Raw genomic sequence first — 24,437 nt, forward strand, 5'->3', positions numbered from 1 at the left:
CCGAGGTCTTCAAGATCTTATTCTGACCCGTTGGGACCGATCGCCGGCTTCGCTGGATCGCTGTGTCGGTATCTCCCGCAAGGTGCTAGAGTCTCTTGGATGGTGGTTACGTCCGGAGACTTTATCCCTGGGGAAATCCTTCCTCCTCCCACGGTGGTCGGTCATTACCACCGATGCCAGCCTGACTGGCTGGGGGGGGGTTTGGAACAATCTCTGGGTTCAGGGGGTCTGGTCGTCAGAGGAGTCGTCTCTGCCGATCAACATCTTGGAGTTGAGAGCGATATTTCTCTGCCTCCGACATTGGACGGTCCGGATTCAGACAGACAATGCGACAGCGGTCGCATATATCAACCATCAGGGCGGGACGAGGATTCCAGACTCATGATGGAGGTCTCTCGGATCCTGGTTTGGGCCGAATCCAGGGTTCCAGCCATATCCGCGATTCACATCCCAGGAGTGCTGAATATCACGGCGGACTTCCTCAGTCGCGAGCAGGTGGATCCCGGGGAATGGGGTCTTCATCCGGAAGCTTTTGCACTGCTGTGCTCCCGTTGGGGGACTCCCCAAGTGGACTTGATGGCATCCAGGCTGAACGCCAGGATTCTGACGTTCATGTCCAGATACAGGGACCCGGAAGCTGTGGCGGTAGATGCTCTAGTGGCCCCGTGGGACCAGTTCGAGCTGATCTACGTGTTTCCGCCGGTATCCTTACTTCCACTGGTGATCCGGCAGATCAAACTAGAGCGTATTCCGACGATTTTGGTGGCGCCGGATTGGCCACGGAGGGCGTGGTATTCAACGCTGGTGTCTCTTCTGGCGGCGCCTCCGTTTCCACTGCCTCTTTGCCCGGACCTGCTAACCCAAGGGCCCATTCGCCATCCGGACCTGAAGTCGCTTCGTTTGACGGCGTGGTTCTTGAGACCGAGATCTTGACCCGTCGTGGGTTTTCGGCCGAAGTCATTGCCACCTTGCGGGCGGCCAGAGGTCCGGCTATGACCAGGATTTATCACAGAACTTGGAAGGCCTTCTATTCATGGTGTTCTGGATCGTAAAGGAACCCGAGGGTTTTTTCCATTCCCAACTTCTTGGCTTTTCTGCAATGTGGTTTGGCCAAGGGTCCGGCGGTTGGTACCTTGCGGGGTCAGGTATCTGCACTATCCGTGCTTTTTCGGAAAGCTATTGCCTCGCGCAGGGATGTGCGTTCGTTTTTTCGCGGGATTGCACGTCAGTTCCCGCCCCGGAGGGCGTTTGTGACTCCTTGGCGGCTCAATCTGGTCTTGGAGGCTCTTCAGCACGGGCCGTTTGAGCCTATGGATTCAGCTACGCTTTACTTGCTTTCTTGGAAGGTGGCCTTCCTGGTGGCGGTTACCTCTTTGAGAAGGGTTTCTGAGTTGGCGGCACTCTCTTGCTCGCCCCCTTTTCTGGAGTTCCACTCGGATCGCGTGGTGCTTCGTACCCGTTGCGATTTTCTGCCCAAAGTGGTGTCACGTTTCCACGTCAATCAGGACATTGTGTTGCCCTCCCTCTGTCCGAAACCAAGGAATCCAAAGGAATGGGCCTTGCACTCATTGGATTTGGTGCGGGCTTTGAAGTTCTATCTTACCATCACGCAAGGGTTTCGGAAGTCGGACTCTCTTTTTGTGATTCCTGCTTGTCGTCGGCATGGTCAGCGGGCTTCCAAGGAAACTATAGCTCGGTGGATACGTTCGGCTATCCTGGAGGCGTACCGGCTCAAGGGCGAGCCTTGTCCGGTTAAGGTTCGAGCTCATTCCACGAGAGCAGTTGGTTCGTCGTGGGCTGTTCGTCAGGGGGCCTTGGCAGCGCAGCTCTGCCGGGAGGCTACATGGCGTTCCGTCCACACTTTTACTAAATTTTATAAAGTGGACGTGAGTGCTTCCGCCGATGCGGCCTTGGGACGCAGGGTCCTGCAGGCGGCGGTGGTTTAGGTTATCTCTTTATCTAGTTTTGGCGCTTGTTGCGCGCTTGACTAAGTTGTTGGGGTGTTGGCGATTCTGCCACTGTTTCCCACCCTTGAGTTCTGGACTGCTTTGGGACGTCCCACTAGTAATGGATCTGTGTCTCCCTTCCTTCCTTTCTGCTGCTGAAAGACGGATTTTGGTAAGACCTTACCTGTAAAATCCTTTTCAGCGAAGGAAGGAAGGGAGACACAGCACCCTCCCAGGGCAGAAGTGTATTATTGTTTTCCAGATGCAGCGCGACTCCTCTCTGATGGCGGTCATCGGGACTGGGGTCGGCGCGCTAGGGCTCTGTTCCAGCATTGCCAGCTCATCGCAGTTGTCAGGTCCAGTGAGTAGTGCCTGGGACTGTGTGTTCTTTCTGTTATATGCATAACCTGTTCTCTCGCATTTCTGAATTATCAGAAGGTGTTGTGTTGTTCTGCTGGTGTTGTCTGCTCTTCCTTAGCTTGTGTACGTGTGACACCCCAGGGGTCTGGTTGCCACAGTAATAGAGATATTATGTCTGAGAGCAAGTGGTAGGTTTCTCTGGTCAGGGGCCCTAAACATGCAACACGGCCCACCCAGACCTGGGAGGGGAGGAATCTGCCCTTATAAACTGGGTCTGGGGCGGGATTAGAGAGTGAAGCTGCAGACAGAGTCAGAGTCTGGAGAGGGAAAGTGAGATCAGGAGCTCTGGAGGAGCAGTAGCTGAAGTCCAGGGTTTGGAGCTGAGCAGAGCTCGCCCTGGACGAAGACACTAAAACTGGACACAGGAGTCCGAGGCTGTGGGGACTGATATAAACCCAGCAGCAGAAACCAGCCGGCAGGGGATTCCAGGTCCTCTGGCCATAGAAGCCCGGAGGCTCAGTCACAAAGAAGGGACCAGCGCCGCCATCCAGGAGCGGAGGCTAACAGAAGGCCCCAAGTCACCAGCCATACGGGTGAGCACCACACGGTATACTCATTGACGTGGGCTACTTGTAACCGCTGACAGCAAGGTAGCCAGGAAGAGTGCAGATAAACGGGGAGGCCTACAACTCCACCTGGCCAGGGGAACTCCTGCTTGCTCGCAGACTGACCAGGCCCCTTATACTAGCCAGTACTCCCGGGAGGGTCTGCCTTGTACCATCAGTAAAGACCCTGAACTGCACCTCACGTCTCTGTGATTCCTTGCCGCACCAGCACCATTAGCACTGGGACCCTCACACCATCACTCCCATCATCTCTCACATTAGCTGCCCTGAGGCAATACTCCTCCCGTAGGGAGTTATCCCATACTCGGCTGCGCAACCAACATCAGCCTCAGCGGTCGGCAGCGCAGCGGCGGTCCCCACTGACCGCAATCCACGGGTGGCGTAGTCGGACACTTATTACAACATTTAGACTGCCACTGGTTTGACCACCCTGGGCACGGACCGGGTCACCGCCACGGAGAACTACAACCCCCAGCGATCCGGCTCCGGGTATTCCCCCTGCACAGCAGCAGCAGCACAGGCCCAGGGGGCGCGTCATACGGACTGAGGAACATGGGAGTAGGAGGAGCCTAAGCTGGAGGGGCCGGTCGTCACTTTTTATAAATCTGAGGTGAACTATCCTGTGGGGCTCCGCCTACCCACTAGTAATGGATCTGTGTCTCCCTTCCTTCCTTCGCTGAAAAGGATTTTACAGGTAAGGTCTTACCAAAATCCGTCTTTTTCTTACAGGTTCTATGGTACCCGGGTCCGGAGGAGAGTCTCCTCTCCTCCACACCCGGGTACCATCCGCACATTAGAACGCATGGAATGCGCATCTACATATGCAGTGATGCGGAATCTATGCGTTCCAATGCAAGTCAATGGCGGCGAAAACGCAGCGCTTCCGCAAAATAATTGGTAGTGCTGCGTTTTTTTCCGCAATGATAATCTGTAGCGGAAACTTCCGCAGCATGTGCACAGCACATGCGGATTATCATTGGGGAATATTGCAGACCTTCTACCATGCGTTTTTTTAAGCGTTTCTGCAGCGTTTTTGCCGCCGCGGAAACGCTTAAAAAACGCATCGTGGGCACAAAGCCTTATACAGACTTCAGAATTTACTTTGCTTTCAGAAAAAAATGTTAATTGTATATGTCAGAGAAGGGTGAGTGAGGTTAGTATACAGTAAATACACAGCGTAGCTCTTTAACAACCAGGTTCGCATGGTCAGTAACCTCCATCGCTCCACTCTATTGGCATAGAGTTTTGCACGCTCCCATCACAAGGCAGCTTGTGCCATGTACTCTGTATACAGTCATGGCCAAAAGTTTTGAGAATGACACCAAAATTATATTTTCACATGATCTGCTGGCCTCTGGTTTTTATTAGTGTTTGATGTTTATATCACATACAGAAATATAATTGCAATCATATTATGAGTACCAATAGGTTATATTGACAGTGAGAATGAGTTAATGCAGCAAGTCAATATTTGCAGTGTTGCCCCTTCTTCTTCAAGACCTCTGTAATTCTCCCTGGCCTGCTTTCAATCAACTTTTGGACCAAATCCTGACTGATAGCAGTCCATTCTTGCATAATCAATGCTTGCATTTTGCCAGAATTTGTTGGTTTTTGTTTGTCCACCCGTCTCTTGATGATTGACCACAAGTTCTCAATGGGATTAAGATCTGGGGAGTTTCCAGGCCATGGACCCAAAATCTCTATGTTTTGTTCCATGAGCCATTTAGTTATCACCTTTGCTTTATGGCAAGGTGCTCCATCATGCTGGAAAAGGCATTGTTGGGCGCCAAACTGCTCTTGGACGGTTGGGAGAAGTTGCTCTTGGAGGACATTCTGGTAGCATTCTTTATTCATGGCTGTGTTTTTAGGCAAGACTGTGAGTGAGCCGATTCCCTTGGCTGAGAAGCAACCCCACACATGAATGGTTTCAGGATGCTTTCCAGTTGGCATGAGACAAGACTGGTGGTAGCGCTCACCTCTTCTTCTCCGAATAAGCTGTTTTCCAGATGTCCCAAACAATCGAAAAGGGGATTCATCAGAGAAAATGACTTTGCCCCAGTCCTCAGCAGTCCACTCCCTGTACCTTTTGCAGAATATCAGTTGGTCCCTGATGTTTTTTCTGGAGAGAAGTGGCTTCTTTGCTGCCCTCCTTGAAACCAGTCCTTGCTCAAAGAGTCTCCGCCTCACAGTGCGTGCAGAAGCACTCACACCAGCCTGCTGCCATTCCTGAGCAAGCTCGGCACTGCTGGTAGTCCGATCCCGCAGCTGAAACAGTTTTAAGATACGGTCCTGTCGCTTGCTGGTCTTTCTTGGACGCCCTGGAGCCTTTTTGACAACAATGGAAGCTCTCTCCTTGAAGCTCTTGATGATGCGATAGATTGTTGACTGAGGTGCAATCTTTGTAGCTGCGATACTCTTCCCTGTTAGGCCATTTTTGTGCAGTGCAATGATGGCTGCACGTGTTTCTTTAGAGATAACCATGGTTAACTGAAGAGAAACAATGATACCAAGAACCAGCCTCCTTTTAAAGTGTCCAGTGATGTCATTCTTACTTAATCATGTCTGATTGATCGCCAGCCCTGTCCTCATCAACACCCACACCTGTGTTAATGGATCAATCACTAAAACGATGTTAGCTGCTCCTTTTAAGGCAGGACTGCAATGATGTTGAAATGTGTTTTGGGGGTTAAAGTTCATTTTCTGGGCAAATATTGACTTTGCAAGTACAGTAATTGCTGTTAAGTAGAGATGAGCGTTGTTCTACTCGAACTGTTCGCCAATCTCAAATTCAAGCTGTTTTGGGCGGTGTTCGAGCCGTTCGGCGAACACGAACAATTTGAGAAAAATTCGGCTGTTCGAGGTTATGTTCGATAACTGTTCGTGCACCAAAATCATAACTGGATTTTTTCTCAGTAATGATGAAAATTAATGTTAATACGCAGTTTGAGTGTACAGCGGGGTGGGGGGAGGGGCAGGGGATGGATCTCTGCAGGAACAATGAAGATCTCCATTTTTTTTTCTCTTTCCCGCATTTGCAGTGGGGAGGTGCAATCTGTCAGCCTATCAGCAGCGCACACACGGAGCGAAGTGCTTTTTTTCACACAAGCAAGGGCATGTGTCATTGGCAGTGTATGTCACATGTCCTTGCCCTATAAGACCAAGCCATTTTCCCCGTCGCCACCATTTTCTCACTGCTGCAGCTGCGTGTTAGACGGCACCGCTGTTGCTGTGTGCGCTATACCTTGTTAATTTCAAGCCAATTTTCGCACAAATATACAGATAGCTTGGGAGTAGGGAATAGTTGTGATTGCAGTCCTTTTAAGGACTAGGTTACAGCATTTCCTACGACTTTTATCAGGGAGGTCTGTGCTCTTAAATAGATAGGTTGTGGGAGTAAAGACTAATTGTAATTGGAGTCCTTTTCAGGACTAGGTTACATGAGTTCCTATCAGTTTTTGCCAGGCAGGTCTGTGCCAGTGCTGTGCAAGTTTTTTTCACAGCATTTGGCTGAATCTAGCAAAGCTAATCCTTTTTGGCCTATTGCAGAGTGTGTTAGTCAGTGGAGTAGCCTATCTGTGTTGCAAGATATAACACCTGTGTATAGAATACCAATTTTTTTACTGCACCTAGTGAAGTAAAATCTTTTGGGCATAGCATCATTCTATTAGTCCATCTATACTGACCTCCATCAGGTTGCAAACTGAATATAATTTTTTTCTGCATCTAGCTCTGAAAAAATATTTGGGCTTCTAGCAGTGTGTGGGACTTGGTCTATTAGTCCATCTATACTGACCTCCATCAGGTTGCAAATTAAAAATAATTTTTTTCTTCATTTAGCTCTGAAAAAATATTTGGGCTTCTAGCAGTGTGTGGGACTTGTTCTATTAGTCCTTCTATACTGACCTCCAGCAGGTTGCAAATTGAATATAATTTTTTTCTGCATCTAGCTCTGAAAAAATAGTTGGGCTTCTAGCGGTGTGTGGGACTTGGTCTATTAGTCCATCTATACTGACCTCCATCAGGTTGCAAATTAAAAATAATTTTTTTCTGCATCTAGCTCTGAAAAAATATTTGGGCTTCTAGCAGTGTGTGGGACTTGGTCTATTAGTCCATCTATACTGACCTCCATCAGGTTGCAAATTAAAAATAATTTTTTTCTGCATCTAGCTCTGAAAAAATATTTGGGCTTCTAGCGGTGTGTGGGACTTGGTCTATTAGTCCATCTATACTGACCTCCATCAGGTTGCAAATTAAAAATAATTTTTTTCTGCATCTAGCTCTGAAAAAATATTTGGGCTTCTAGCAGTGTGTGGGACTTGGTCTATTAGTCCATCTATACTGACCTCCATCAGGTTGCAAATTAAAAATAATTTTTTTCTGCATCTAGCTCTGAAAAAATATTTGGGCTTCTAGCGGTGTGTGGGACTTGGTCTATTAGTCCATCTATACTGACCTCCATCAGGTTGCAAATTAAAAATATTTTTTTTCTGCATCTAGCTCTGAAAAAATATTTGGGCTTCTAGCAGTGTGTGGGACTTGGTCTATTAGTCCATCTATACTGACCTCCATCAGGTTGCAAATTAAAAATAATTTTTTTCTTCATTTAGCTCTGAAAAAATATTTGGGCTTCTAGCAGTGTGTGGGACTTGTTCTATTAGTCCTTCTATACTGACCTCCAGCAGGTTGCAAATTGAATATAATTTTTTTCTGCATCTAGCTCTGAAAAAATAGTTGGGCTTCTAGCGGTGTGTGGGACTTGGTCTATTAGTCCATCTATACTGACCTCCATCAGGTTGCAAATTAAAAATAATTTTTTTCTGCATCTAGCTCTGAAAAAATATTTGGGCTTCTAGCAGTGTGTGGGACTTGGTCTATTAGTCCATCTATACTGACCTCCATCAGGTTGCAAATTAAAAATAATTTTTATCTGCATCTACAGTACCTCTGAAAAAATATTTGGGCTTCTAGCTGTGTGTGGGACTATTTGTATTAGTCCATCTATACTGACCTCCATCAGGTTGCAAACTGAATATATTTTTTTCTGCATCTACCTCTGAAAAAATATTTGGCCTTCTAGTAGTGTGTCGGACTTTCTCTATTAGTCCATCTATACTGACCTCCATCAGGTTGCAAATTAAAACTAATTTTTATCTGCATCTACAGTACCTCTGAAAAAATATTTGGGCTTCTAGCTGTGTGTGGGACTATTTGTATTAGTCCATCTATACTGACCTCCATCAGGTTGCAAATTCAAAATAATTTTTTTCTGCATCTAACCCAGCCAATAGTTTTGGCCTAATACCACAGTTTGGCCACTCAGCTCTGCTCGGTTACCATCCATTGTTTTTTTGTGCAAACAACTCCAGAGTTGTGAATTAGTTAACCACCAAAATGAGTGGAAAAAGGCCTGCTGCTGGTGGAAAGGGGAATAGGCGTGTTGGGAAGGGGAAAAAAGGTTGTGTCCGTGGGGTAGGTGTTAAAGCAACAGTAACATCTGCAGAAGAAAGACCATCTTCCAGCCAAACTAAAATGTCTACTTCTTTTAGCGGACAATGTGATAAGATCCCTTTCTTACGGCCACGCCAATCGCTACAAATTCCAGATGAGGCACAAAAACAGCAGGTGCTTCAACGGATATCAAGTGCTCCTTTAAGTGGGCTCTCCTCCACATCAACTTCAACATCACAAATACTCCAGTCCTCAAAGGTGTCACCCAAATCGCACTTGCTTCCTCACAGCTCCCAAATCTCCAGCTGCCCGTCTGAGTATGAGGTAGAACAGATGGTTGAGTCTGCAGAGCTGTTTACTCATACTATAGCCTGGGAATCAGAGGTCGACTCCAGCGCTTCTGTGAATCCAGACGAGGAAATGATCTGCACTGATGCCCAGAATCTTTATGAGTCGGATCCAGGACCAGACGCAGAAGGTTCTGACCATAATGTAGACCCTCATTCCCAAACTGTAACTCCTGTTGGTGGAGACAATGAGGAAGACGATGATAAGACTCAAATACCTGATTGGAGCGACAACTTTAGTTTTTTGTCAGGGCAGGAACAGGTTGGCTCTGAGGACGACGGGTGTGATAACGCACAGGGTGATGATGATGAGGTCGGAGATCCCACTTACTGTCAACCCACAGTCAGCCAAGAGATGAGGTCAGCAGAGGAGGTGGAGGAAGATGCTAGTGACGACGAGGTCAGGTTGCGCCTTCCTGGACAGAGACGTAGTACTGGAAGCACGTCAACAACTGCATCCTCAAACACAACTCTGCCTCTCACCACAAGTCGTGGTGGCTCTTCAGGTCGCATGGGTGCTAAGCCTTGCATAGCCTGGGCATTTTTTCAGATCGATAAAGATGACCCAACTCGTGTTATCTGTAACATTTGTCAGCAAAAGCTAAGTAGAGGCCAAAAAATACATAGTTTGAGTACTTCATGCATGAACCGGCACATGGACATGAAGCATAAGTTGCAGTGGGAAGCTCAGTGTGCTACAATGCGGCCTAGCCGGCCGGGCCAATCACCGTCTGCCATATCTTGTGCATCCGCGGCCTCTTCATCCTCTGTGACTGGGGGGACAGCAGTCACACCTGTTTTGGGGCGCAGACCTGCCACCTCTTTACCCGCAACAGCCAGCGTGATTGGCAGGTCATCATTTTCTTTGGAGGTGGTAACACCAGCTGGTGTTGAGCGCTGTCCGACATCGATAGCACCACCTTTGGATCAAGGCAACCTAACATGTCCGCCTGCATCTTCCTCACAGACCGGCAGTTTGCCGGGGACACCCTTATCAACCCCGTCTAAGCACAATAGCCAGCCCTCGGTCCCTCAGATGTGGACAAGTAAAAGACCATTTCCTCCTAGCCATGAGAAAGCTAAGAGGTTGAATTTCACCATCTGCAAGCTCTTGGCTACAGAAATGCTGCCTTTCCGCCTGGTGGACACAGAGGATTTTCGAGACCTTATGTCCGTCGCAGTGCCCCAGTACCAGATGCCCAGTCGGCACTACTTCTCAAAGAAAGGTGTGCCTGCGCTCCACCAGCATGTCGCACACAACATCACCGCTTCTTTGAGAAACTCTGTGTGTGACAGGGTGCATTTCACCACAGACACTTGGACGAGTAGGCATGGACAGGGGCGTTACATGTCGCTGACTGGGCACTGGGTAACTATGGTGACAGCAGGACAAGGGGCTGCTGTCCAAGTCTTGCCGTCCCCACGAGTTGTGCGTCAATCCTCTTTATGTCAAAGTTCCTCCACTGCTTCTGCCTCCTCAACCTCCTCTCGGTCTTCCACCTGCACCCAAAGCCTGTCTGGTCATGCCACAAGCTTTCTAACTGCGCAGAAGGGATCCTGCACACCTCCTTACTATGCTGGCAGTAGGGCTCAGCGTCATCAGGCGGTTTTTACATTGAAATGTCTGGGAAATGTGAGTCACACAGCTGAGGAGTTGTGGTCAGCTCTGGAGAACCAATTTCATGAATGGTTGTCTCCACTGGACCTGAAACCAGGGAAGGCCGTGTGCGACAATGCTGCAAACCTGGGTGCGGCCCTTCGCCGGGGCAATGTCACACACGTGCCTTGTATGGCTCACGTGTTGAACCTGGTTGTCCAGCAATTTTTAGCCCACTATCCCAGACTAGATGGCCTTCTGCAGAGGGCACGGTCGCTGTGTGCTCACTTCCGCCGTTCGCATCCCGCAGCTCAGCGACTTACATCTCTACAGAAGTCGTTGGGCCTGCCACTTCACCGGCTAAAATGCGATGTGCCTACCCGGTGGAATTCAACTCTGCACATGTTACAGCGACTGTGGTAGCACCGACAAGCCCTGGTGCAATACGTTCTGACGTATAGCCTGGGCCAACGAGATTCAGAGGTGGGGCAAATCACGCTGGAGGAGTGGTCTCAGATCAGGGACCTATGCACCCTTCTGCACAGTTTTGAAATGGCGACGAAGATGTTTAGTGCTGACGATGCCATTATCAGCATGACTATTCCGGTGATTTACATGCTGGAGCACATGTTAAACAGAATTCGGAGTCAGGTGGTGGCACAAGAGGAGGTGGAGGAAGTAGAGGAGGAGGAGTTGTATGCGGAAGGGCTAACATCTGCAAGGTCCAGACGGTCGGCAGCACCAAGGCGGCAGGCATGTGAGGGTGGGGGAGATGGTTTTACCAGGGCGCATGGTAGCAGCCAAACTAGTGAGGAAGGTGCAGGAGCCCAGGAAGAAGTGGAGGACGAACTGATGGAAGACTCATCAGATGAGGGAGACCTTGATCACATTTCTGTTGTGCGAGGTTGGGGGGAGAGGACAGAGGAAGGAAGCATGATTGTTACCTCGCCACCAACACAACAGGGACTTGGTGCTCCTGGATGCGCAACACACATGAGTGCCTTCTTGCTGCACTACCTGCAACATGACCCTCGAATTGTGAGAATTAGAAATAATCCTGACTACTGGGTTGCTACACTGTTAGATCCCCGGTACAAAAGTAAATTTGCAGAAATTATTCCTGCCATAGAAAGGGATGCACGCATGCAGGAGTATCAGCAGAGACTGTTGCAGAATCTTACATGTGCTTTTCCACAAAATACCAGTGGTGCACGTAGTGAATCTCACAGTTCCAACTTGCCAACCGTGGGACCGTCAAGTGTTCAGCACTCAAACCGTAACAGAACCACAGTATCTGCTGGTAACATCAATTTTGCGAAATCATTTCACCACTTTTTTAGCCCATCCTTTGCAAGGCCACAGGAGACAAGAAGTCTGACACATAGTCAACGCCTAGAGACGATGGTACAGGAGTATCTCCAAGTAAACATTGAAGCCACGACTGTGTCACTGGACCCTTGCTCTTTTTGGGCTTCCAATCTGGATAAATGGCCGGAGCTAGCCACTTACGCCTTGGAGATCTTGTCATGCCCCGCAGCCAGCGTTCTGTCTGAACGTGTGTTCAGCGCTGCTGGTGGTGTGCTGACAGATAAGCGCACGCGGCTCTCCACTGATAATGTAGACAGACTCACGTTCATAAAGATGAACAAATCATGGATCCGAAACGACTTTTCTACCCCTGTGTCATCCTGGGGAGAGTAAAAGCTTGATGATTGGTTAAAATCACCCTACCAACCGTTTTAAGCTTTCAAATTACTAATCATGTTTATCTGTATCTTGACTGGAAAATAATTTGGGCTTTGTAGCAGTGTGCAGCACTGATCCTATTAGGCCATCTATACTAAAGCTTCACCAGATTTAAAATTAAAAATAATTTTTAGCTGCATCTAGCCCGGAAAATAATTTTGGGGCTCCGAGATGCGCAAGACACATAAGTGCCTTCTTGCTGCACTACCTGCAGCATGACCCTCATATTGTCAGAATTCGAAGTAATCATGACTACTGGGTTGCCACACTCTTAGATCCCCCAAACTTTTCGATCAACCTTTTCATTTTAATAAAGACCAAAAAAATGGTCATTTTTGAAATTATAAGCATTAGCAGGTTGTTAGAAACTGAAATCAAACAGTTTTCAACTCAAAACTTTATTCTAGGTGATGTTACATTTTCACATAGGACCCCTTGTTCGAAAGGAGCTTCTGAACTCTCTCGTCCATTGAATTTGTCAGGTTTTGGATGGTTTCTGCTTCAATTGTTTTGCATGAGGACAGAATACCCTCCCAGAGCTGTTGCTTAGATGTGACCTGCCTCCCGCCATCATAGACACTCCTTTTAATGATGCTCCAAAGTTTCTGAATGGGGTAGAGGTCAGGGGAGCATGGGGGTCACACCATAAGTTTGTCCCCTTTTATGCCCATATCAGCCAGAGATGCAGATGTTTTATGTGCAGCATGAGATGGTGCATTATCATGCAGAAAAATGATCTTGCTGTGAAATACACGGTTCTTCTTCTTGAACCATGGCAGGAAGTGCTGTTTGAGAAAATCCACATACATTATGGAGTTCATCTTTAGCGCCTTCAGGGATCCTAAAGGGGCCGACAATCTCTCTCCCCATGATTCCAGCCCAAAACATTACTCCACCTCCTCCTTGTTGGCGCTGTAGCCGTGTTTGCGTGGGGTGTCCATCAACCAGCCATCCTCCACTCCATCCATCTGGACCATCGAGTGCTGCACGGCACTCATCCGTGAACAAAACTGTTTTGAAATCAGTCTTCATGTAATGTTTGGCCCACTGGAGCCATTTCTGCTTGTGTGAAGTGGATAGAGGAGGTCGACAGGATGGCGTATGCACAGCTGCAAACCTCTGAAGGACCCTGCATCTTGTTGTTCGGGGGACGTTGGAGGCACAAGCAGCTTCAAAAACTTGTCTGCTGCTATGACAAGGCTTTTTGGCCGCTGCTCTTTCAACCTGACGTAATTGCCTGTAGGAAAGAGTCCTCAATTTGCCCTTATCAGCACGCACACGTGTGTACTGTGAATCAGCTACATACTTCTTGATTGCCAAGACACTTCATCCTGATCATCGCACAATGTTGATTGTAGTCATGCCTTGACCTAAACACTCCACAATTTGTTGCTTCTCAGCAGCCGACACATCCTTTTTCTTTCCCATTTTGGCAGAAAATGTAGGCTGCTTAATAATGTGAGAGAGCCTTCTTAAGTAGTCTTGCCTTTCATTGGACACACCTGCCAAACTAATTAGCACAGGTGTCTGCAATTGCTTACAGTGATATAAAGAGCCCTGACACACATCACCATCAATGAGTTTAACTGACAAACAAACAAATTCTTCCCTTATCACTCCTAAACACTTTTTGCATAATAATTTGGAACGCAGTGTACATGTGCTTTTCCACAAAACACCAGCGGTTCACGTAGTGAATCTTACAGTTCTAACTTGCCAACCGTGGTCTGTATGGAGTTGTTCAATAAAGGGCCCAAAATTAAGATAACATAGATGGGAGAGGTCTCTATGAATAGGAATTCCTAAGTATTTGATACCCTGTGAGGGACAGGCAAAGGGAAAGTTGGACTGGATGGAATCCTATATGGATTTGGGGAGGGAGACATCGAGGGCCTCAGACTTCGCTGCATTGATTTTAAAATTTGACCATGTAACAAAGTGATCTATTTCAGCCATAACAGCAGGGATGGATATATGTGATTGAGTGATATATACTAGGACATCATCAGCAAATAGAGAGCACTTGTACTCGGTGCCTCCCACCTCAATCCACCTAATATTGGGGTTATGGCGAATTGATGAGAGCAGGTGCTCCGTCACTAGGATGTATAAGAGAGGGGACAGAGGACATCCCTGCCTTGTCCCATTGGTGATTGTGAAAGGTGATGAAAATGTTCTGACGCACCCCCTGGGCCTTGGGACACCTGGAGCCGGACCCTTTTTGGTGGATGCTGGTGGTTGTAGTCTTCGTGGCGGCGACCCGGTTCCGTGGCTCAGGGCGGTCAAACCAGTGGCGGAACTATTTATGTGGTTTTGATGTTTAAATGTCCGACTACGCCACCCGTGGATTGCGGTCAGAGTGAACCGCTGCTACAGGGCAGACCGCTGAGGCTGGTGTTGTGGGTGCAGCAGAGCGTAGCATAACTCCCCACGGGAGGAGTATAGCCTCAGGGCAGTGTATGCGGAGGATGGGGGTGATGGTGCAGGGCAGCAGCAGTAACGACACGGAGTCAGTGATGCAGTCCAGGGCCTTTACTCACAGTTCTTATTATCCAGACCACGTCTGCAGGTAACGGCTGCCCACGTCGTACTGTGCTCACCAGGTGAGGGGCTCAGACAACTCCCAGATAACTTTGGAGCACTTCACAGGACCCCCTTTGTGTGTCCTTTGTCTGGCCTTTCTTACCAACACTTCTGTCCGGCTGCCTCGGGCCTCCTCTTGGTAAACTTGGCGCCAGTTTCCCTGACCCTATGTGGTGCCTTCCTAGCGGGTGTAGCGAGGGGCTGCGCCACATAAAATGTCAGAGCCTCCGGTTTCTAGCTGAGGGTCGTTTCCTGCCTCCACTAGTTCGGGGACCGGTCTCCCCCTTTGGCCTGACCCCTCCACGCAGGTGGATTCGGGCGTGCGGTGGCGACTCGCCCGTCCGCACCCCTGGGATCCCTTCATTCCTCGTTCCTGGAGCCTTCTCCGCTCCTCTTCCTTCCTTCTCCCTCTTCCAGGCCTGGGCCTCTGTTACTAGGCCCGCCTCCGGAGCAGAGCTCATGCAGAGCCCCTGCTCCCTGCCACTTCTGCTCAGACTTCTCTGCACTGAACTAAGATGGTGCCCACCTTTTATACTCCCTTCTCAATGCACCCAGGAACTGCTTCCTCCCTGCTCCTGCACTACAGGGTTCCCCTTCCTCAGTGTTCCCTCCCCCCACTCCAGCCAGGGACAGGGACTGTCGTGCCCATCTCAGGGGCATATTGGTCGCCCTGCCCCACGGCAATGTGGTGTAATGCATGCAGGTGTCGGGTCCTGATCCACACTCCATCCTTACCTGAGAGTGAGATATCACACCTCTGGGTGAGGTGCAATACGTCTGTAGCAACCGAGCACTCAGGGTGCTACAGTTCCATTTATCTTCAGCCTAGGTGACGTATTGCGATACAGGGCCGTGATTTTGGCTATAAAAGGGTCCCCTAGACCCCTACCCCAAGCTTTTTAAGAGAATCATATATGGCGTGCCAGGAGACTCTATGGAATGCTTTCTCAGCATCCAACGAGAGTATCTAATTACAAATTTTTAACTGCATCTAGCCCAGGAAATACTTTGTGCCTAGTAGCAGTGTCTGCTAGTGAGCGGATTATCCCGGCTGTTAAGCAAGCTGCACCACCTGTAGTTTAGACACTTAATTTTTTCAAAGGAAATGCTTCGGGACCATGGGATACTTAGTGAAGAGCATCAGGAGGCACCCCAAGGCATAGGGGCTGGGACTGGCAGTAGGATGCCTTGCGGTGGACAGCCGAGCTCGATCCTTATAAAAGCTTTTTAACTGCAGCAGCTTTAGTGGACGCTACTGGAGCTGGAATTACCGCGGCTGCTGGCATGAGACTTGCCCTCCAATAGATCCTTGTAAATGGATTTAAAGTGTATTCATTCAAATTAGAGAGACAATTTAAATTAAAAAGCTTAGAGCTGCCTCCACCACAGGGGGGCTCGCTCGACCCACCAGCGGACAGGCACCAGTATTGGGAGAGGGGGGCTGGCCGTCAGGGTTCACCGCGGCTCTGGCACAAACCCGGCGACACGGAGGTGGCACGGGCAGGAGCGGACTGGCCGTGTCGGCTTCTCACTTTTTGGATTTTAGAAGGGCATGACATGCCTATATCTGTGTCTCCCCCTCCTTTTACTCCTCCACCTCTTTTATTTTCGCATGACTATATGTACTTGTCACTTTTCCATGTGTTAGTTATGTCTTCTGAGCAGTTTGTCAGCTTTTGGACACCTTTGAAGGTGTTTTCTATGTGTTTCTATGTGTTTTTGTTTGCCTGCCATTGGTTTTAACGGTGTTCGAAGGTGTTCGACGAACAGTTCGACGAACAGTTCGGCGAACACACGGGTGTTCGACGAACCGAACCGAACTCGAACACTACGGGGGTGGCTCAACACTACTGTTAAGCTGATCACTCTTTGACATTCAGGAGTATATGCAAATTGCCATTACAAAAAATGAAGCAGTAAACTTTGGAAAAATTACTATTTGTCTCATTCTCAATACTTTTGGCCATGACTGTATATGTTGTTTAGTATGGGCCCATTTGGGACCTCCTGATGTACTAACTGTGGATACCTGGAGCTATGCGTATCTTTACTGTTTGTGTTATGTCTTTATTGCACAGTCTGTTATCTGTATTTGTAATATTTTCTAATAAATAATGGTTTTATTTGAGTCTGCAATACTCCGTGTTCTTGTCCGGATTTTCCATGCTATTAATTGTGTAAAATTAATATCAATATTTAGTAAATCATTTTACTTAATAAATGGGATTGGAGCATGATTTTGAAGCATCTGTATTTAATACATTTCTGTGCCAATTTTCTTAAACATGAGCTCAAGATCCGATTTGGCAGAAATCTAACTAATCTACTTAGCTTGCTAATTGTGAACTGTTGCACATCAAGGTGGGGTTATTTTACGATTGGATGTGAACAATTCCTTTACAGCATTCATCACAGTCTGACACAGGAGCCGTCTCATTACTATGCTGGTAGGAGGAAAAGACTAATACACCTAATACACATAGAGATTAACATTAGGATGTTAACATCAGTATTAGGCCATGGCCCCACTATCAGTATTCGGTCTGTGTTTTTTCTCAGGAGTGGGAGCCAAAACCAGGAGTGGGTGATAAATGTAGAATTGGTGACTTGTTGCTATTATACCTTTTCTCTGATTGTTCCTCATCTGGTTTTATCACCCACTCCTGAGAAACAATACTGACCGAATACTGATAGTGGGGCCATGGCCTTAGAATGGTGATTGGGGTACAATCTGGGTTCATAGCTTTGGACACTACACATATATGAGTCAGATAAGCTGATGCTGTGCTAGAATGTAAGCTGCACCTCTGATTTGCAGTAAATATTTCGCATTCTGTTATACAGCATAAGTTGTCGAGCAGTACGTATGTTCCCATGTGCTGAATATGCAGTGGATTTGCGTCTTACAGTAGCAGCGTTGTGAATGAGAGTTCATGAAATCTTATTCAAAAATCACAGATGAAATTTTGCAGAGTAAATTGATAGGCACTGCGGTTTTCATTTTCAATTCAAGTTAAATGTACATTTTCAGCAACAAAATCTATAACAAAAAATTGCTGTAGTTTTTATCCTCCAGCGAGGGTGACAGATTGAAATCCAAAGTGGTACTTTGCAGCAATGTCATTGCGAAGAAGCTATGGGCAAGCCACACACCTTTCACCATTTACTTTGCAAATGGTGAAAATCATAGTGACATTCACAACTTTTGTACACACTATGCTATTATGTTGGCACTTAAAACACATCAGAATTTCCACAAGAAAATATACAGCAGAAAATCCACTGTATCTTGGTAACCCTTGAAAAAATGAAAAATAATATGGTATGTATCTTCCCTGTATCCAGTGCTGACTCTCCACTGCTGCTTATGGCTTTGTGTTTTGGCTGCAGTGGTGACTTCACATCACCACTGCAGCCAATCACCAAGCTCAGCAGCTCTGCTCATGCAGAGGTCATACACTACTGTGCAAAGTGATTGCTGCAGCAGTGATGTGTGGTGTCAACGTGACGTCACCTCTGCAACCTCAACAGAGAGACAGGATCAGCCTACACTAGACCTGGGGAGGATGATTACTATCAGAGTTTGTTTTTTCTTTGCATGACTGCAATCGTTTGGAAATAACTATTTAGGATTGAGTGATTAATCATTTCGTTGTCTTTACTCACCTCCACAAAGTAGAAGCAAGGCAACAGAGTCATACTGTCCTTGGGGGGGCGAACTTTGCTTTTCTCTTTAGGGGATATCATCGCACCCAGTGGGGTGACTGGTAAGACAGAAGGGTCCGTAGGACGCCTGTGGATTTAAAAAGTAAAAAGACTTTAATACAATTTCTTACATTTTTACCTTTTAAATTACCATTTTAACCCAGTTTTACCATGTAGGGGAGGTTTTACAGACAGCATTTTTAAGAAAAGCGATACAGTTTTTGTGGCAGTTTTTTATGCAGTATTTTTGAACCAAAGGACTGACAAGAAATGGGGGTATGTGTACACTCAAGAGACTTTTGGAGCGTGTCCACTCAAAAAAAAGCCTGAACATTTGCTCAAAAAATGCTTGAAAGACTTTCCTATTCATTTCTATTTTATAACCAAATTTCTGTTCATATATTCAGTCTTTTGAGCTTTTTTTTTAGCGCTTACAGGTTTTTAAAATTGCATGTCACTTCTTCAAAGTGGATCCTGATACAATCCAATCAAAACGCTGCAAAAAAACCCCTTCAGGATAAAAACTCTTCCAAAATGGCTGAAAAGTCATCTAAATTGCTTCAGGAAACAAAAAAAAATCTCCTTCAAGAACTTTCAAGAACCGTGCATTCCGCAGCAAGATCATTTTCATGCATGATAATGCCCGTCTCATGCTGCACATAACACATCTGCATCTCTGGTTGCTATGGGCATAAAAGGGGACAAACTTATGGTGTGGCACCCATGCTCCCCTGACCTCAACCCCATTGAGAACCTCTGGAGCATCATCAAAAGGAGTGTCTATGATGGCGGGAGGCAGTTCACATCTAAGCAACAGCTCTGGGAGGGTATTCTGTCCTCATGCAAAACAATTAAAGCAGAAACCATCCAAAACCTGACAAATTCAATGGACGAGAGAGTTCAGAAGCTCCTTTCGAACAAGGGGTCCTATGTGCAAATGTAACATCATCTAGAATAAAGTTTTGAGTTGAAAACTGTTTGATTTCAGTTTGTAATAACCTGCTAATGCTTATAATTTCAAAAATGACCATTTTTTTGTTCTTTATTAAAATGAAAAGGTTGAAAACTCTGCTGTGCATAATAATTTGGAACATGCATTTTGAGTGCAGTTTGAGTTTTTTATTTTTTTAAATATACTGTTATCATAGGCAGTTTGTACAAAAACCTTTCAATTGTACTCTAATAGTTATTTGACTGGAAAATTACAACAACTGCAATTCATATAGGTAATTTGGGAAAATCTGAGAAAATATTATTTGCATAATAATTTGGAACACAGTGTATACTTGACAGTATAGAGCAAAACTTGCTTGCGCCGCAAGAATGATGGAAAGACCGCTGGCAAAGCCGCTTCAAGAAAACATCGGCTGGAGCTTTCCTAAAGTAGCTTCGCCCGGGAAAACTTGGTGGCTGCGCTGGCGTCTAAAAAATGCCATATGCATGTAGCATAAAGAAGTGTTTCCTGAAATGGTTTCCACTAGATCTCATTGTTTTTGACCACCATGGGAAAATTCAGTGTGTACATACAGTAGCTTATGCTTAGCCTTCCTGTTGGATCCTCCTGTAGGCACAAAAAATACTGCACCAAAACTGTAGTGTTTTTTTTTTGTTTGTTTTTTTTTTAAAATAACAAACCCTGTATTTGAAACCACCTTGACTTGTAAAGTATAGAGCATCTTCAGAGTGAAAGATGAATGAAGAATGGTCAGCTCACTTCTTTTGACTGATCGCCGTCTTTGGAAACCTGAAGTGGTTAAAAGACTAAACATATAAACAGTAAAATGTTTTTATATAGAAATTCACGACGTGGACAGTGGTCCTTTCTGAGGCGGCATATACAGGTTGAGGCCGCAGTGCATTATATGGCCTCTATAACTCTAAAAACGAATAGTTTTTGCAGCTATATTTGAAAACCGCAGCAAATGCGGGCGCAACGTGTGAACACACATACTGTATATAGTGCATTTACATTAGCCGATTATCTGGAACCCTCTTTTCCTGATAATTGACCTGTCTAACCAAGTTGCCAATCACCCGACAAACGAGTAAAATGCTTGCTTAAAAATCAATGTTCTCTGCAGCACCTGGTCATGTTTAAACAGGATGTGCTGTCGAGAGCTATGATATTCTGTGCACACAGAGTGATTGTATTATGATTGATCTGTAAGCATAGAAATGCTGTCATCCTGTCTAAAGAGGCTATATGTCTGCTGATTGACTTGCATGTTGCTATTGGCAGATTATCTAATGGCGGTGGGTCAGCCAATGTAAATGCCTCCTTATTTTGTCTTTTTCACTGTTTTACACTGTATGGTGTAAGAGCAGAACCATAGAAAGAAGATAAAAAGTATCAGCCGCAAGCGTCAGTGGCAGGACCAGATAAGAACTTTTAGGTTGGAGGTAAATTGTTTTCATGTATTTTCATATAATAATTGTAAAAACTCTTTTAATGCTATACAATCACATTAACAGGGATAAGCCAAGCACAGGCACCAAATCATGAACCACCTCAGAAGCACAGAACTGCTGACCTTAACCACCCGCCTGAACTGAAATAATCAGCAATGAAAAGGAGGAAGTGGCGGGTTTAAATCTGCCTCCCAGCAGTCACCTGACTACGCTGGAGCAATTCCCAATCCCCACCCCCAGACCACAGGGACACCAGAGGAGGGTAGAAAAGACTGGAGGACACCTCCCATCATCTGACTGCCCCAGCAGGCGGTGTCCCGTCTCCCAGCAATGCTAGGAGTGTATCTCCTAGAATGCGATATCCGGACTGAGTGCGCACCCCGCAAGCTCCGTCCCCCGGAGGTGACACCCCGCACCCCATGACCAGTGAAGGGCAACAGGTGACCCGCGAGAGAGCCGTAGCCTGCTCAAAAGCATGAGGGGCCCGCTCATGTACGTTGCAACCACTCCTGACACTTCTTAGCTTCATGAGCAAAAATAATAAATAACCTCTTTTAGTGAAACATGAAATATTCTTTGTTCCAAACACTTTAAGCTGAACTGTTTTACAGTTATTTAATTAATTCTCCAGTAATTATGTTAAATACTGCACCAATTTTCCCTGTTGCCTCCGCTTATACACTGCGTGCAGAATTATTAGGCAAATGAGTATTTTGATCACATGATACTTTTTATACATGTTGTCCTACTCCAAGCTGCATAGGCTTGAGAGCCAACTACCAATTAATTAAATCTGGTGATGTGCATCTCTGTAATGAGGAGGGGTGTTGACTAGTGTTGAGCGAACATGCTCGACACTGCTCGGTACTCGCCCGAGCATCACGCTACTCGGGATGTTCGGCGAGCACCGAGCATTTCCGGGTTACTCGGGCGGGAGCTCGGGTCTCTGCCCTGCATGTTTGGTGCTCTTTACAGAGCCAATGAACATGCAGGGATTGCCAGCCAGTCATTGTAATGCCGCAGCCATGTTGTTTGTGGGCATTACAGTGATTGGCTGGCCGCACAGCGTCACCTCGAGTATCTAAAACCGGACGCGGCCATCTTGGACACAGTCACTCGGGATCAGACAGTGTAGGGACAGCGCTGCTGATTTAGGGAGAGATATATCCTGCAAAATAGTTAGTGTAGGGTCTGTAAAGGCTGCCAGATCAAACAAACAGTCCTTCTCAGGACTAATATCCATCCCAGATATTAGGCAGGCAGGCAGGCGGGCTGTATAGGAGACGCAGTGGTTATACCAGCAAACGCTGCATTACAGTCCTGTGTGCTCCTGTTGCTGAAATTGCTGGACTTAGCTCCAGGTCTTGGGGGCCAGGAAAAATCCTTTTTTTTCATCTAAATCCTCTTTTTTTTTCCTCCTTCACACTGTACAAATACCCATCTTATTAACCTTTTGGTGTCCACCCCCACCCCTCCCCCAAAAAAAGTGTGCCTCTGATTGAATCTGTTGAAAATAGTCTGGTGTAGACTAGAGCAATAGAAGTGTGGTTTTGCAGTTCCATGGTTCAAACCTCTGTATTATCCACTTTTGGGCCGTTTCTATCTAAAAAAAAACAGTTTGAGTGTGTCGCTCACTGTTCAGCCGCAAATATATATATTTAAAAAAGTCTGGTATACACCAGTAAATTATAACTGTGGTTTTGCTGTTCCACGGTAAAAAATCTCTATTATCCTGCTTTTAGCATTTTTTGCCATAAAAAAATAATAATAGTGTCTTCTGATTTTTCAGACACAAATATATCTGTTGAAAATAGTCTGGTGTAGGCCCGAGAAATACAAGTGTGGTTTTGCAGTTCCACGGGTCAAATCTCTGTATTATCCTGCTTTTTTGCATTTTTTGCCCTAAAGAAAAACAGTAGTGTCTCCTGATTGTTCAGACACAAATATATCTGTTGAAAATAGTCTGATGCAGGCCCGAGAAATACAAGTGTGGTTTTGCAGTTCCACGGGTCAAATCTCTATAGTATCCTGCTTTTTTGCATTTTTTGCCGTAAAGAAAAACAGTAGTGTCTCCTGATTGTTCAGACACAAATATATCTGTTGAAAATAGTCTGGTGTAGGCCCAAGAAATACAAGTGTGGTTTTGCAGTTCCACGTTTCAAACCTCTGTATTATCCACTTTTGGGCCATTTTTACCTAAAAAAAAACAGTGTGTCGCTCACTGTTCAGGCGCAAATATATCTATTTAAAATTTTCTGGTATACCCCAGTAAACAATAACTGTGTTTTTGCCATTCCACGGTAAAAAATCTCTATTATTCAGCTTTTGGCATTTTTTCCGTAAAGAAAAACAGTAATAGTTTCTCCCTGATTGTTCAGATTGTTTAAAAGAGTCGGGTGTAGGCCAGAGAAATAGAACTGTGGTTTTCCTCTTCCACGGTTCTAATCTACTTTTTATTACCCTTTTTCCATTGATAGTGCGAGTGTAAGCTATTTTACTTCCTTTACAATGGGCAAGGCGCGTGGCAAGGGACGTGGAAGTGGACGTTCTGGTAATGGTACGTGCAGAGAACGGGGCCGTGGCCAAGGTGAAAATGTGCCACAACCAACAGCCACATCTTCTCGCTCCCACTTCTTGACCGAATTACTAGGGAAGCACAGAACAACACCAGTATTGCGAACTGATCAGTGTGAACAGGTTATTAATTGGATAGCAGATAATACTTCCAGTTACCTGGGCACCACCACCTCCGGTCTGTCTTCCACACGGTCAACTCTTAGTAGCCGTGAGTCTCGACCGCATACTCCTCCGCACCCTGATGCTCCCTCATCCCACCATGCCGAGTGTCATCAGACAGCAACTGATCCCACACTTGGACACTCTGAAGAGCTGTTCACTGGTCCATTTCCAGATTTGTGCTCCTCGCCTGCTCCGCTTGAAGTGGTGGAAGAGGAGATCCCATGTAGCGATGCCCAAATATTTGAACAGCCACAGGAAGTCGACGCTGGCAATTTGTCACAAGAGGTGGACGATGAAGAGACACAATTGCACGGAAGTGAGGAGGAGGATCGTGGTGCACAAGTGGAAGAGGAGGAGGTGGTGGATGATCTAGTAACTGATCCAACGTGGCAGGATGACACGCAGAGCGAGGCCAGCAGCATACAAAGTGAGGGAGGCAGTGTACTCCAACAGGCAGGAATAAGCAGTGTGGTGGCCGCACACAGAAGGCGGGCAACAGTTCCCCGTAACACCAACACAAGGGACATTGCCAGTACAACCTGTAGGTCTTCCAGAGTCTGGAATTTTTTTAAAGACTCTGCTGATAACCCCAAAAAGGCCATTTGTACCACCTGCCATGCCAGCATCAGCAGGGGTGACAAAACTACCAGCCTGACCACCACCAGCATGATCAGGCACATGGCAGCAAAGCACCAGACTTTGTGGGGCGAACCCCAGGGTCCACGACCAGTGTCAGCGGGTGTCACCACTGCTTCTTCCACTGTTGTGCGTGCAATAGAACCCCCTGTTGTGTGTGCAAGGCAATCCCCTGTCCATACTGCATGCAAAGATGCCCCCTCCTCTCAGTCTTCACTTGTTATGGCAGTTTCACAAGAAACAGCATCAACGTCCACGTCAACGTCCCACCGCAGCGTTCAATTGTCCATATCCC

The 24,437-nt window shown here is 46.6% G+C and overlaps 1 protein-coding gene across 1 annotated transcript in view; it reads right to left on the reverse strand.

The window, feature by feature from the left end:
* The window catches only part of PLPPR3 (phospholipid phosphatase related 3), a 183,032-nt gene that overhangs the window by 98,248 nt on the left and 60,347 nt on the right, over positions 1 to 24,437 (reverse strand). Inside the window, exon 2 of the mRNA XM_073655184.1 lies at positions 18,320 to 18,446. Within this exon, the coding sequence (XP_073511285.1) occupies positions 18,320 to 18,400 (81 nt within the window). The 5' untranslated portion in view covers positions 18,401 to 18,446. The remainder of the gene's footprint in view (positions 1 to 18,319; positions 18,447 to 24,437) is intronic.

This window comes from Phyllobates terribilis, unplaced genomic scaffold (assembly GCF_046119375.1).
Source record: "Phyllobates terribilis strain yellow unplaced genomic scaffold, ASM4611937v1 Scaffold_1__5_contigs__length_1240528914, whole genome shotgun sequence".
NCBI classification, from domain to species: domain Eukaryota; kingdom Metazoa; phylum Chordata; class Amphibia; order Anura; family Dendrobatidae; genus Phyllobates; species Phyllobates terribilis.